This window comes from Corvus brachyrhynchos, unplaced genomic scaffold, assembly GCF_000691975.1.
Source record: "Corvus brachyrhynchos isolate BGI_N302 unplaced genomic scaffold, ASM69197v1 scaffold28, whole genome shotgun sequence".
NCBI classification, from domain to species: Eukaryota; Metazoa; Chordata; class Aves; order Passeriformes; family Corvidae; genus Corvus; species Corvus brachyrhynchos.
The window spans coordinates 8,313,737-8,328,671 of record NW_008246058.1 but is presented as its reverse complement, the minus strand read 5'-3'; the positions used below and the strand labels follow the sequence as shown (position 1 = coordinate 8,328,671).

Below are 14,935 nucleotides of genomic sequence, written 5' to 3'. Positions count from 1 at the left end.
TATATTTAAACTAATATTTAATTGAAACTTTGATTAATGTGGTTTATGAAAAATTTCGCTTGCAAATCAGTAAATTGACCTGTGAATAATTTTCGAATTGCAGTAAAGGGAGATTATAAAGCCTTATTAAAGTATACAGAATTGTCTGCAGTTCTCAATTCTATTGTAATTCTATTAATTACAAATGTAATTAAAGCTTTCATTTTTAGACAGGAATTTTCATCAGAATGAAATCAAAACAAATACATCAGCAATAGTAGTAAGGCAACAAAGTAAATGTGAAGTATTATGATGCCTGTTCCCCATCTGTAAGAATGAGTTACACACCTAAATCCTATTTTCCAGAAATCCTCATGTCTCCAGTAATAACACAGACTTTACATTTAATGATATGCTGAAATAAAACAAGTAAGTGACTTCTAGCTATCTGTAATGGGTACAGCAGTTTAAGATGCACAACAAGATGACTTGACATAATTCCTTGGTTTTTACTGACACAACAAATAAATTACACGCAAATTTAGATTTAAAAGCCGATGTCCTTATATGGAGTAAAAGGAAAAAATCAGAGAAGAAGAAAAAAAGTGCAATTAATGCATATCAACTAAAATATAATTTCAAGATATATATATATAGCAGTATTAAAATAGATGTCTTATCTTTTTAAAAAACTCCTTTAAAATGATACTGAGATCATAAAACAAGCCAGAAACAGAAAAAAAAATCCCAAAACTAACCACAAAACAAGAAAAAAAACCCCAAAACTAAATCCAAATAAAAAACCCCACCCAACCTAGAAAATTAATTCTGAAATGCACTTAATTTTGTTTTAGCAACTGTAAGGAAAATATCCATTTCAGGAGAATTACTGCTATGCAGAAGAGATATTTACATCATGACAGACTTAAACAAAACCCAGCTTGAATCCTTTTATAATTAATAATAACCAAGGATTCAGGATTTATTTTATTTTTAAAAACTAGATAAGAGTAAACCATTTTCTTCTATGTGTGTATTGCTAATACCTAACCAAAGGAAGCTGTTAATAAGTTATACCAGCTATTCTCAATGTCTCACCAAAACTTTGAATAAACCATGTCATGATACCAATTTTCTTCAGGTTAGATTTCCCCACACACCCTTTATTGCCAATTTTGTTAGATGTCCAAACACATTAGTCCGCTTTCACATTATTCCACTCTCATTAGTTAATACTCATTCTATTTCATGGGCTAACTAGCTGTCACACTGTACAATATTTTTAAGCCTATATAATTTCTATGAAGGAACAGAATTTAAAGTATCTAACACTTCTGAAACTAATTCATTTGAGTAGGAGAAGTGCATTTAGCTGAGGCAGGATTTTGATTCATTTAAACACTAAATTGAATTATTTTTTCTTTTGGTTGCTGTCTTTCAGACATTCAAAGTACCCCTCTTCTTAAGACACTGGGGTCTCCCTTAGGACAATAAATTAATGCATTTTTTTGTAGTGTAACTCAATTTAAGTCACATTTTCATTTCTGTGCTGCATTTGAGTTAATAGGAAAAAACCCGGATATTTTTAGAATCATTTAAAGTATACGATTTAACTTGCCAATAAAGTGGTAGGAGACCCTTCTGAGATTTGCAGAATCAACATTTTCTTTCTAACCTTGTTAAATTAGGTGGGAGATAATGATTTTGAATGAGTTAGTAATTCAGCTGTATAGTTTTTTTGGAAGGTAATATTATATGCGAATTAAGGTAGCACAATTAGCTTATTTTTAATATACAAATATATTTTCTTATAGGCCTTGCCAGCACATCTAGATTTAAGTCACTTGGGTGATAAAAGTAATTCCAAGAATAATCATTTTAAAAATACTATTTGGTTGGATATATTTTTCTTAAAGACATCGTGTAACATTAGTTCAAAGATAATTGGTTCATGACTGGATAATGCCTAGATATGCCAGTAACAAACTATTTAGAAAACAGAGGTCCATCTTTATTACTTTTTCTATGGCCCAATACTTTAAATGATTAATTCATAAAGAAAAACAAAGGCACAGAAAGTTGAGTTAATGTGCTTCATACCACAGTAATATATAGAAATATTATAGGGTAGGATGCTAATAGTGAACACTCTACCTAAATATTTCAACTAATAGAAGTTATATTCCATTTTTGAAGGAAGCGTTGTTTGCATTTACAGTTAGAGAGCAAAGAAAATTTGCTAATCTCTTAAGTGGCTCCATTATTAACAAATTTTAGATGGAAATTAATGCCTTTTTTTCTGCTAATTTATTTGACTATATAAAATTTTACCAAGAGAGTATCATAACTGAATGTGTAAAATTTGTGCATTTTAATCAAGCTATTTTTGAGATTTTTCATTGAAACATAAAAGGCATATGGATATAAAGATCTGTTCCTTTATAAAGAGAAGAAATAACATAAAATCAGCAGCTCAGAACTGAGGCTGTCAACGCCCTGTCAAATGTATATCACATGCGAATAGAAGCACTAATATAAAGACAGAAAAGGGTCCATATGTTTTGGGGGTTTTTTTGTCCCCTACATTTATTACCTTTTTCTAAGTGTTATATTCAGGATGATATTGCTAAAAGTATTATTATTACAAACATGAAGATTCTTAAGAAACAAATTAGCAAAAAGGTCCAAACATCACATCCCTTCAAAGTCTTTGTCCAAAACCCTCAAAAACTGAATCATGTATACACATTTATAATCTGGCTCATAGAGGAGACAATGAAAAAATGCAGTAAAACTGAATCCTCTATATTTGGCAGGAGCACAAACAGTGCTGAGCCAAGCAGAGGCGAAGGGAACCCTGAGTGTCAGTTCTGTTTGCTGACACACTGTTACCTGCTAGTTGCTGCAGTGAGTGCTTTAGTAAAAGGAAAAAGAAAGATTGCTTGATTGCATTATTAAAAATAATTCTTAAATCAGTTTTTTCCACATAGGTGCAATATCACTGACCACAGCAGCTCTCACGCTACATAAAGCCAAGTAGATAGTTTACTACAAAAGAGAACTAAGATCCCCAGAAACAACTGATGTTCTTTTTCTATCTCAGTCCTTTTCATATTTGGTGTTCCTCTCTCTTGTGTTTTAGGTTTACCTAATGAAAACTGTCTGCAGAATTTTGGAGGTGGTTTGTTTTTTTTTTTTTATTTAAACATTACCAGAAAACCACCCATTAATTAGTACCATGCATAGGTACATTTTTATTTATGCTGAAATCTACTTAAAATAAAGAAAACAATCATATTAGCCTTGTTCAAGTTTCAATTTTAATAAAAGTGCTTCTCCCCTAAATTAGAAAGTATATTAAAATATCTTTGATATAAAAGAATATTTTCTACATTCAACACATTTCAACACAAATAACATGTTCACCACTGTCAATGGACTATTCAGGCGAGCAGAAAAATGGCAACTCTGTTCTTTCTGTGTATATCTCAAGCATTTGCATACAGCTAGCAGAGACTAGAGAGTTTACAAGCAAAATTGGGGATGGAGATAAAAGCAAGGAACAAAAACCAGCTAGCAATATTTTCATACTTTGGAAAAAATGCATTATTTATCTTTGCCTCCCACATAGGTAGATTACTCTAAAAATACTGAATTCTGGAAATATAGTGCACAAACTCAGTTATCAGTACAGTTGCAAAGAAGGAAGCAAGTGTTACAGAGTTTCTGAGATTAACATTAAATGGATTAGCCTGTAGTGATTATACAGATCCTAAATTCTTCATATGTCTTCATATAACTTTCAGAAATATTAAAACAAGATGTGGCACTGTCAAGAGCAGCTTATATCCCAACACACACAGACACACAAAAAAAAAGTAGAGATATTTACATATTTGTTACAGTTTCTAATAAAACACCAAAAGAACTGCACCGTTAATGTAAGTCGCCAGAGCAGTTACATTAAAAAGAGAACAAGAGAATTGCATGCTAAATGAAGCAAATGAAAAACAAATTATATACTCTGAAACCTCAGCTCTATACCAGTTCAGAAGTGATAAAAGGGAACTCCTCCTTCTCTGCCCCTGGAGTAATAGTAAGGGTGGTGATTTACTTGTGTTAATTATGCTGTTTCTCCCTAATGCTGTATTCCCAGCACAGCTGTTTCATTGTTTCAATCACAGTGCTTGTCAGATATAAATGTCATCCATGGTCAGTTAATTCAAGTAGCAAGCAGCAGACCTCATGATGTCGTTAAAGAGCTTGTCAAAATTTTATTAGAATACTCAGTCTAATCACTTTGAATGGAATTTTAGCTGCATACCTCTAGTAATCTAAAAATCCTAGCTGCAAGAAAAAGTACCACAAAGTACATGACTAACTTCTTTGCCAGCATTTTCATCCCTCACTTCTGATGAAAAGAGATGGATTATCCAAGCAAAGTTCATCACTGAAAACCTGAGCTTAACCATGAAATATTATGGAGTTACTTAATTTGCGTTTGGGGAAAGGAAGACCTCTCTAGAAGCTGGTGTTTTAAGTATCTTGATTTTAAAATGGGGACTCCTATACCCTCCCTAGTTCACAGTTGATGGGGAACTGTGTATTCACTATATGTCACTTGGCCGTTTTCTGTAAGACAGGATGATTTTTTTTTTTAAACATAAGTTCCTTCCAGTTACAAAGTAGATATACATATTAGGTTAAAAGCATTTGTTGACTATTACTGATTTATTTAAGACTAAAGTACAACCCTAATGTCCTATTCCTGTAGCCAGAAGCTTATTCTCCACAATCAGAAAAACAGGCAAATTAAGCAGTATTTTCACTTTTTTAGAGTAGAATAAAAGTAGGGATCAACAGACAACTTCACACCTGATTCCAGGAGGAAAGTTTGGGTTGTGTGACTGCTAATGTATTTCCTGAAAAAATTCCTTTATCAAATGAACACATGAAAAAAGAGTGGACAGAATTAAGACTTAAGTTTGTGAGAACCTCAGCTAAGAAAGGAGGCAGGAAAAGACATGGAGGGTTCCAAAGATATTTCTTCCCACAATTGTGAAGGTTGAGTGCCTCTGTCTCACTATGATGCCAGATAGACTGAAAAAAGAGACAACCATAATCAAGAATACCTCTTACCTTTTTTTTTTTTTTTTTAATAGATCAGGAGGAACTCCAGCTCCTTATTATAATTCAAGGCTGCTGGCTTGAAAAACAAACACTCTAATTACACAATACTAGCTTCATTTAAAAAACACACCTGCAAAATACAGCAAATGTGTCTGTAAATGTACTGACATTTACAGCTGAGTGGTGGCCTTCCTCTATTTATAATTAATTTTGCGTTACTCTTGATTTCACATTGAGTAGCAGTATTAAAGCAGAATTTTCTTCTCTAAGTTTCTGAGCTAATATTGTCTTGTTAAACATCTGAAGTGCATATGGTTCAAATGGAACTTGGAAAGTCGTAAGTGTATAGATCTTTCCAAATATGTACATTAAATAATTAAAAAAAGAAAAAGAAGAAAAATTTGAATTGCTTTATATTTATATTCATTTATATTTATCTAACTGCACATAAGTGTAGCTCCCTTCCTACAGTGGTATGATTTAAATTAAGATAATAGAGCTGAATGGTTTCAATCAAAAAAGTCTTGAGAAAAATCTAGCCATATGCTTTTATTGGTTAATAGTTCCTTGAGCGAATGGTTTGGTTGGTTCATTGGTTGGTTTGAGGGTTTTTTCCATATTACTTACATGTTAATGCATACTGATCAACTTTCAAATAAAATCTTTCAAAATTAATTAAGGTAACAATTAAAAGGCATCTACTTGGTTCTGAAATAAGCAACAAGTTCAATTTAAAATTGATACCCTGGGCATTCTGGGTATCTATTAGCCTTTGGCTAATTTTTCTTTGCTTGTGTTTTGCTTTAAGAAGAGCATATTATAACTTTTTCCTTCTTGCTGCCTGATTTCATCTTACATTAGTTGTTTAGGTCTGCTTATATTTTAGGTATAATTTGCCCCTTTTGAAAAGGCTTGTATCTGACAACTAATGACAGAAATCCTACCCTAATGTACAGATGGCTACAGTTAGATGAGATAAACCCCGGTATGAATCACAGTTGTTTCTTAGAAATATATATTTCCATAATCCTTCTCATTTAATAAGTACATGGAAGAATATGGCAGAAAAACTTATAAAAATCAAATGTGATTGGCATAGTACCTCTTGTTCCTTTGATTTCACAGAGGCAAACTTAATTAAATTACAAATTCTGAACAATTGGACAATTATTTAATCACGGATAACTTATTGCATTGGTGTGCTATTGCAGATGGGATGTGCAAAAAGGCACCCTGATCAACATCAGCTTTAAATGTGTAGCTGGCTAAGTAATACATGCAGCTGGAACTGTACTTTTTGGAGTACAGTAATAAAACATATGAACAAATCAAAGGGTGAAATCGCTCTGTAAAACTCTGCTAGGTTCTAGTATCCTTCTTTCCCCTTTGTGGTTTCTTTTTTCAATGCAAAAATTCTATTCACATGCAATTGCTGTGATTACCATTTTGCAGATGTTATATACCACACCAGATTAAAGTAATTTAAAGTATAAACCTTATGTACAGAAGGCAATATGTAGACAGTGTTAAATTAAAGTTATGGGTGTTATGTTTTATTATGTTTAGATCACAGCTCAAGATATGAAGATACTGAGTAAGTAAACAAATCAAAAGATGTAACTGATGAATATTTAACACTAAAACTTGAATAAAAATAACCATTATGGCAACATTTCTTTTATTATTTCAACCTCTTTTTTAATTTTCTCTGGTCAGAAAAAAATGCACTAAGAAACACATTATAGAGGTACCTGAGAGTGCCTAATTTTGAACGTTTTAAAATGGAACAAATTTAGTAACATATTTTCTAAGAGATGCTTGAAATCCACTTACCTGGTACTGTAGTATTGCAGACAGATAAACCTCAATGATGTGAGGTAGTACAAGCTCAGAAATAACAAATAAGTTACATGATTACATACCTTAAGAACATCTCCTTGGGCTAAGTGAAATGTTCTGGCAGAAATATTGATTCCTTTCCCTGCTTGTACCTGAATGCTATAAATACATTCATGGTTGTTTTCATAATTAAGAGGATAATTGGGGGACAATAAGATTCCTTCATTATTTGTCGTGGAGGCTCCACATTCAGCTGCAATTAAAAAAAAATGTTAAGGCATATTTTAATAGAACACCTAAATACTTTTAGTAATGGTGATAATGGTAATGTTAATATAACCTAGTTTAACATTATTAATGTTTATTAATATCTAAAATCTAATTTTAAGTATACAATCATGACAGTGATTGGAGGCTGCAAGAGTATTTCTAAATTTCAATACTTTAATAAAAGTATGTCAAAAAATTTAGAGCGTTAAAATCATATTAATGACACATTTCATAATGGTATTGTTTTAAAGGATCTTCCTTGAATTTTGGTGTATTGGTTTTAACTTCTCCAACACTGAAATTCATAAAGACTTGCAAATTAAATGAAAGTAAAAGAATTCTATAAATTTATATGCGTATTTATTTATATATACATGCACATGCATAAATATATATATATGTAGATACATGCATTTTCACATAGATTAATGATTCTTTTTCCCTCAGATATTATTTAACCATGATAACCAACATAGTCAATCATGTAAATTACAGTAGAAAAATAGTTATGTTACATCTACCAGGTAAATATAGAAAAAACCAATTTCAATAACATAAAAGAAGAAAAACATAACTCCTGGAGGAAAAAAAAAAGTGAATTAAATTGGTTTAAGATTAAGACTTAAAAATATAAATAAGTATTTTCAAATAATACTATTATTTCAAGAAGTAAGCCTTATAATTCAAGATTTTGGCAATTCATTTAATCATCAACAAAAGCCTGGAAATATAAAACACTTTTGACAATGCTTCATTAGTCATTATTAACTAACTTTCACTTCCTATCATATATTGGACTATATGCATAATTTTAATTAAGTAACTTTTAGCCTTTAGTTACCAGGTATTTTAAATAGACACTAAGAAACTTTTATAATCCTTTGCTTCCCTTTTTATTTAGTCTTGATATGTGGCCATTATAGTGAAAGTACAAGAGTATTTCCTCTCTTTTTAACAGATTTAGATTAATTTTAAATTTAACTGTAACACTAAATTTTCTGGTTTTATGGTTGTTTTCAGGATTATTTCAATATTTTTGCCACTTATTTTACCCAATCTCATGAGAATGCATCTCATTTATTTTAACCTGGGAATTTAACTGATTTATAATTTCACAGAGTAAGTAATGTTGTTCTGCAAAACTACGCAATAATCTTAACAGTTTGAAAAGATGCTTAAGCAAACTACAGTATCTATTCTAAAAGCTTTTAATTTTTATTAACATTATTATAATTCCCACCCCAGACTTGTTTGAGCAACATTCAGGATATTGGAATATATATTTTGTATATGAAATTTGGACAGCAATGACAAAAAAAAAGCCCAACTTGATTAACTACCCTTTCTGTATGCAGCTAAAGCAGACATTGCACAGAAAGCCAAATAAGGCACAGAACAAAGAACAAATGCTTGATGACTACATCTAATTCACTGATATGGAACAAGTACCCAAATAATTCAGGTGATATTATTTTGTACTGGAATAGCTGGATACACTTAATCTAGGCAAAAGTGGAAAACCTTTTAGTCCACATGATCACATCTATCCTTTTATTGCACTCTCAAGTAAATGGGTATTTGCTATAGGTCACTTTGAATTACAACAGAAAGGAGTAAGATGATCATAATTTCAAGACTGTGAGATATCCTTTCCCATTCCAGAGAGATAAAAAAGCCAAAAGGCACAAGGTAATTATGGTATTAGGTTTATCCATCAACTCTGGGTTATGTCAGAAATATAATTCAAAGCAATTTTTTTAAAATCTGAGCACAGAAGTCAGCTAACTGTTAGGACATTTTTAACTACTGTTTTAGAATCAGGCTAAGTTTTCTGTTAAAAAGAAGGAAACTTTTTATGTCATCATATTTATCAATATGACTTTCTGAACTTAGAGAGAGAATATTGTGTTCCAAGTTGTGGATGTCCCATCCCTGGAAGTGTTCAAAGTCAGGTTGAATGAGGCTTTGAGCAACCTGATTGAGTCAAAAATGTTCCCGCCTATGGCAGACAGATGTACTACATGATCTTTACAGGTTCCTTCCAACCCAAACCATTATGTGGTTTTTTTGTATCTTGTGTTAGCAGACAAGAAAGCTAGTTTAGCAACAGCAGGATCGAAAACCACAGTATAATAGAATTTCTCCCATTGCATCATCACAGTTCCATGGAGGCACACAGTCCAGCCTACAACAGCTGCTTCTTTTGTACACTTGTCAGAGGAATTCTGACAAAATCAACTGTTAGTTCCTGGCTTCTCTCCTTGCCTCCTGTCAGTGCAAATTATGTCTTAAAAAGCCACAACAGAACAACTAACCACAAAGTATCAAGCACATACTCACAGAAAAACAGGAGTTAGGATTATATTTCTGAACAAGTGCTAAATCAAACTGGGAAGGTCCACGATTAATATTGTAAGGTGTTCCAAACTGCAGCATAGATAGTTCTATCTGACAATCTCCACTCCTATCTATAAACATGAACAGGTGGCTGCATTTTTTAAAATCACATGGAACTTCATGGAACTTACAGTTTCCTTCTATTCTATAATTAATACTAGAGCAAAAATAAGAAGAGACCCTAATCGTTCTATTTGCATTTAAGTGCTGAGTAAAAAAAGTGTCAGGAAAAGTAATGTAAATAGAGTTCTTAAGTTTAAAATAAATCCAAATATTAAACACATGCAATTTTTTCAAAGTGTTTGGAAAATAATTTTAAGGGGCATTATAGTGAGTAAAAGAGACTTAAAAGGAAAACCAGGATAAAATTAAGGGAGTATGTGTAAATAGGGAAACATAGAACAGAAAAAAGAAGTGACAAAACAGTATTTCAGAAGTAAAGGAAACATTACAGCAGATCAGAGAGTCTGTAGCCATTCTTTAAAGCATAATTAGAGCTGTTGTCAGAACTTACAAATATTTCTTTACTGAATTAATGTTTCATTTTAGTAATATTCCCTGTTCAAAAGAGATAAAAATCAGGTTGCTTTATTTATAAAGTTTTTGTTTCTTAAAGGAAAAATATTCCACATCCAGATATATTTTCACAAAGAGTTTAATTCAGCCTAATATAAAGTAGAAGGATGTAACAGTAAGTGAATTACTGAAGTGAATTACTGTTTCCAGACTTTGGCAGAAATAATAGATTCATTTCAGTATTAGAAAGGAAAATAAACAAAAACCTCAAAGGAAAAATAATGAAAAGTAAAACCTTCTATAACAAGATAATTACAATAAAAGATTGTTATGCTTTTGGCTATGAATGTGTGTTCATTGCACCTTTCCATAATAAAACAGATTAATTTTAACTGCTGTTTATTAGTGTATTTAAATTCTGTAATCAAGCAAAATGTCATTGTGATCTAACCAAGGAATGAAATTTATCAGTTTGAACCATTTGAATACACTTCTTCAATGAATTGAATAGCTTTAAAAAAATAATACAATAGGAGAATATTGCAATATTTCTCAACAATTTAGCTGATTAAATGCTCACCATAAATAATTATCAGTCAAAAAAACATGATGTGCTCCTACAGATCAAAATTCAGACAGAATGAAATTGTTTTCTTCAATACGATCCCACAGAATCAAAAGGTAAGCGCTACATCTAGCAGTTCTGTACTTTGAAAAGATGGTATCTCTTGGTTAGGTATCTCTTGTGTATTGCAACGGCTTGACTGGGCAAGTAAGCAGAAGCATTCTAGAAAGGATTTTATCTTTAAACAACTCTGTATTAGATTGTAAATCAACAGTTACTTCAGAAACTGTATCTAAATTCAGTGCTCAACAAAGGGTTTCTTATAAAGCCGTTTGTCTTCAGATGTTCTACCTCTTCAACTGAAGGCTAGCATAAACCAGAAAACAGACTCTTGTCAAAACAAGGCAGCAAAATGGACAATAACACAAAAATTCTGAAAGGATTAAGTGATCACTAGAGCTTTATTTCTGTGAATAATATGAGTTATAAGGTTATGACTAGTTTTCCAGGCAGTTTTTATATTCTGACAGGTTAAATACAGGGAACCCTATGCTGATGAAAAAAGTGAAAAGAACATTGTCTTCTTGAATCAAGAAGAATAGTGGATTTTCCTTTTATTTTACATTGTTCCAAAATACAAGACTTCCTTTCATATAGACAAAAATGATTAACAGAAATTTCTTATTATGTATCTGCAATACATGTATCTACTTCCTATCTGATCTGAACATCAAAAGATTAATGTATCTATTTGTGTATTAAACTTATTTTCAATATATTTTGCAAATAATTTTTTGGCTGCTTTATGACTACATTATTTATGTTATAATGAAAGACAGTATTTCCAGATCTGGGAAGATCCTGTATTTATTTCTACATCAATGGCCAAATGGCCAATGGCCAAATACAAAAGAAATCTTTCTTAGAAAGAATTACTTACATTATTAATATTATTTTTCGTAACTGATTGCTCCAGCTGACAAGAATGGGTAGGAGTCCCATATACTTTAAATAATGTGCTCCTGCATTGCAACTGATCAAAGGAGGATGAAGAAATAGCATGACAAATGAGCTTCTGCATTAACATTAACAGGGCAAATTGTATTAAAAACCCCACATTCTATATCAAGAGAATTTAAAGTACCAATGTGCATGATTCTCCTTTAAAATAACTTAATATTCTTTTAAAAAACACCACCACCAAAAATATCCCACAACATGAACAACCAAAAAAACTCCTCCACAAAATAACTAAGGAACTGCTGGAACTGTTGGAGCTTAGTAAAAATTTGCACATAGGGAACAGGGACAGTTAAAACTTGATGAAAAATATTAAAATACATAAGAAACATTAAGAAACTTCTTATCACATTATAATGCTATTATACTAACATGTGGTGAGACCTCAATGACTGTATTTTGCTTTTTTTAGGAATCCTCTCCTGAAGAAAATAACAGACATATAACATATTCACACGATAGAAGAAATATTTAAGAGAATAAATTTACTTCTGACAAACAGAAGAAAGTTTATGATTCATTTGTCCTGAGATGAATCAATGACGTTTAGAAGTGGATATCACAGCCCTTAAACTCAGAATTCATGCTGCCCAAACAGTCCACATATGAAAAGAAATCTCAAAGCTAGCAAAAGGACATTGTTTTCAAGCCAAATATATTAAAAGCAACATTTATCTTTAATTTTATATATGCACAGAAATGAATGGAGCTATGCAGATGCAGCAAGACTAATGGCATATAGAGTAAGATGCGCAGAGGTAACTAATAGCTCTCCTGCTAACTAAGGAATTTACTACGGATATATCTGTGGTAGAACCTTCACTTCCTTGGCTCCATATTTATGCATATCCAGTGAACACTGAATTTATTTTTCTCTCATACAATATAACCTTTCAGACATTTCTGTCTGTTCTTGGTGTTTTTTGAAAAGCAGCTTAACTGAAGCTTGGCAAAGAAGCTACATCAGTGAACACCTTGGCAAAAATCTCTACCAGCAAAAATTAATGTACAGTATTACCTGAAAAGTATGCAACATGATATAAATTAATGAGTTTGCCTGTAGATTTTTTATGGTTTTTCTCTGTTTTTTAAAATTGCAAGGTGCATAGTTCCTTAAAAATCTGTAAGTCCAGGATTAGAGACTGTTTGGGATCTACTGACAAGAATGAACAGAAAATGTTAAAGTAGCACAGAAGAAAAAAATTTTAAAGTCAATGTTTTCCAGGGAAGGTTTAGCAGTCTGGAAAGAAATTGTATGTCCCTAAGAAAGGTAAAGGAAAAGACTTGACACAGTTGAGAAGCTATGAAGACACAGATTATTTTACATAGACATAGAAACAATTATAGTCTATAAACGACAGTTATAGTGAAAAGTAATACAATTTGGCTATTGGACAGCCTTATAAGGAAAGCAAAAACAAACTGGAAGAGGGCAGGGGAGATTAAAAAAAAAAAAGGCATAAGAAATCCTGGCATAATAGAGACAGCTTTCTACATTTCACTGAAAGGAAAAGCAATTCCAAGAAAGAAATGTGTGTGCTGAATATGAACACTGCATTTGGTTATATTTGAATATAGCATGAAAATAACCCATTAAACTAAGGAATTACAGTATTCTAATAGTTCTTTAACCATCTTCATTCCATTATTGATTATAAGAAAAGTTTAATTTTATCTATGTCACTATTTTTCCCTTTAAAGCAATAATAATTGCTCTTGTTTGTTCCGATCTGTAACACCGTTACAGGAAAATTCTTGTAAGCTATCTATGGCATTGAAAATTATAAAGAGAACTAGGCAAAGACATCTGATCTCCAAATGGATCAGAACATTTCAGAGGCACTATAACCCTATGAAAACAACTCCACATTCACAAACTTAAGATGATTCTTCTGCTCTGTATTACAAGCTGGAGACAAACCCCTAGCATATTAAGGAAAATGTTGATTCCTTAGGACCACCAGAGCTTAGAGTTTGCCTTTATAAAAAATCAAAAGTGAACAAGCATTCATATTTACTGTAGGTATTTTTTTAAGAAGTGATTACTTAGAGTCAAAAAGGCATTTTCTTTTCACTGTCCATGGAAATGTTCAAAGCAAGCAATTCAAAGATTATGGACTCTTTTCTGTCGTCATTAGATACATCCATTTATTACAACTTGTACTATTGGCTGTGTTGTAGTTACTTGGTAGCAACTCATACAGAGCATTTTAGATTTGTTAACCGAAACAGTGTGGATAACACAGCAAAGTTTCAGTACCATCAAACAGTGCTTGCCCAGTGAGTGACTACAGACATCTACCCCAAGAAGTACTGCATCATATGTTGTACAAAAAGTGGAAAATCTTTATGCTTTTTTAGAAAAATCCTTTATAAAAACTGTTCCAGGACAACATCAAGTGCAACTGAATTGGGATAATACCATCAGTTGAGAAATTCAGCTTTAAAAATAAAATATAAAAATATATTTTTTTGCTACTTGAACATTACTTTTCCATTTAATAATTCCTAATTTCAAAATTTCACTTTTTAAGTCTTAAGTCAAATTGTTTGAAAAAAGAATATCTTCATAGATTGAATAATAACATTAATTAATAAATAACAAATATTAACCCATCTTCTAAATAAGAAAAGGAAAGTAGGCTTCTAATTCTCTGGCAAATTATTTGGTTTAGAATTATGATTGACTACTCTGTTTCAAGACCCAACACATTGGCCTTCATTGTATCCAGAAAGTGATGCTTGGCCTTCCATCAAACTTCTTCTACTTTATCTCTCTTTCTTGCATTTTATTCTTGTGTTGACAAGCTGAACACAAATTCTGTGTGCGGTGGTTAGCTCCCAATTGATGTTGTACATACGTGAAAGTGCACATGATATCAGGAGCACTAAATCTCATTAATCATTTTGACAAAAAAGCCAAATATGAGCAGCAGTAATGATACATAAATTTTGAATCTAATATAAGTGGTCAACAGCAATTTCTATTGTTGTCTTGTTTGAATTTCATTATTATGACATGTAAATTAAGCACAAGATTGACAAAGGCTGGATACTTACGAGGGGAAAATTTCTAATTAAGTCATTCTAGTTGAGACTATCTTTTATTTTCAAAAGTAATGAGAAAACATGTTGACTAGAAAAAAAAATATTTCTTATACAGCTTTTCTCTTTCCGCCCAACAAACAAACATAAATATTATTTTTCTATGTCATGAAA

The 14,935-nt window shown here is 31.7% G+C and overlaps 1 protein-coding gene across 2 annotated transcripts in view; it reads right to left on the bottom strand.

The window, feature by feature from the left end:
* Window positions 1-14,935, bottom strand: part of CSMD3 (CUB and Sushi multiple domains 3) — a 621,464-nt gene that overhangs the window by 210,067 nt on the left and 396,462 nt on the right. For both annotated transcript variants that reach the window (XM_008642636.2, XM_017746102.1), the window contains one exon: window positions 7,032-7,201. In XM_008642636.2, the coding sequence (XP_008640858.1) occupies window positions 7,032-7,201 (170 nt within the window). The remainder of the gene's footprint in view (window positions 1-7,031; window positions 7,202-14,935) is intronic.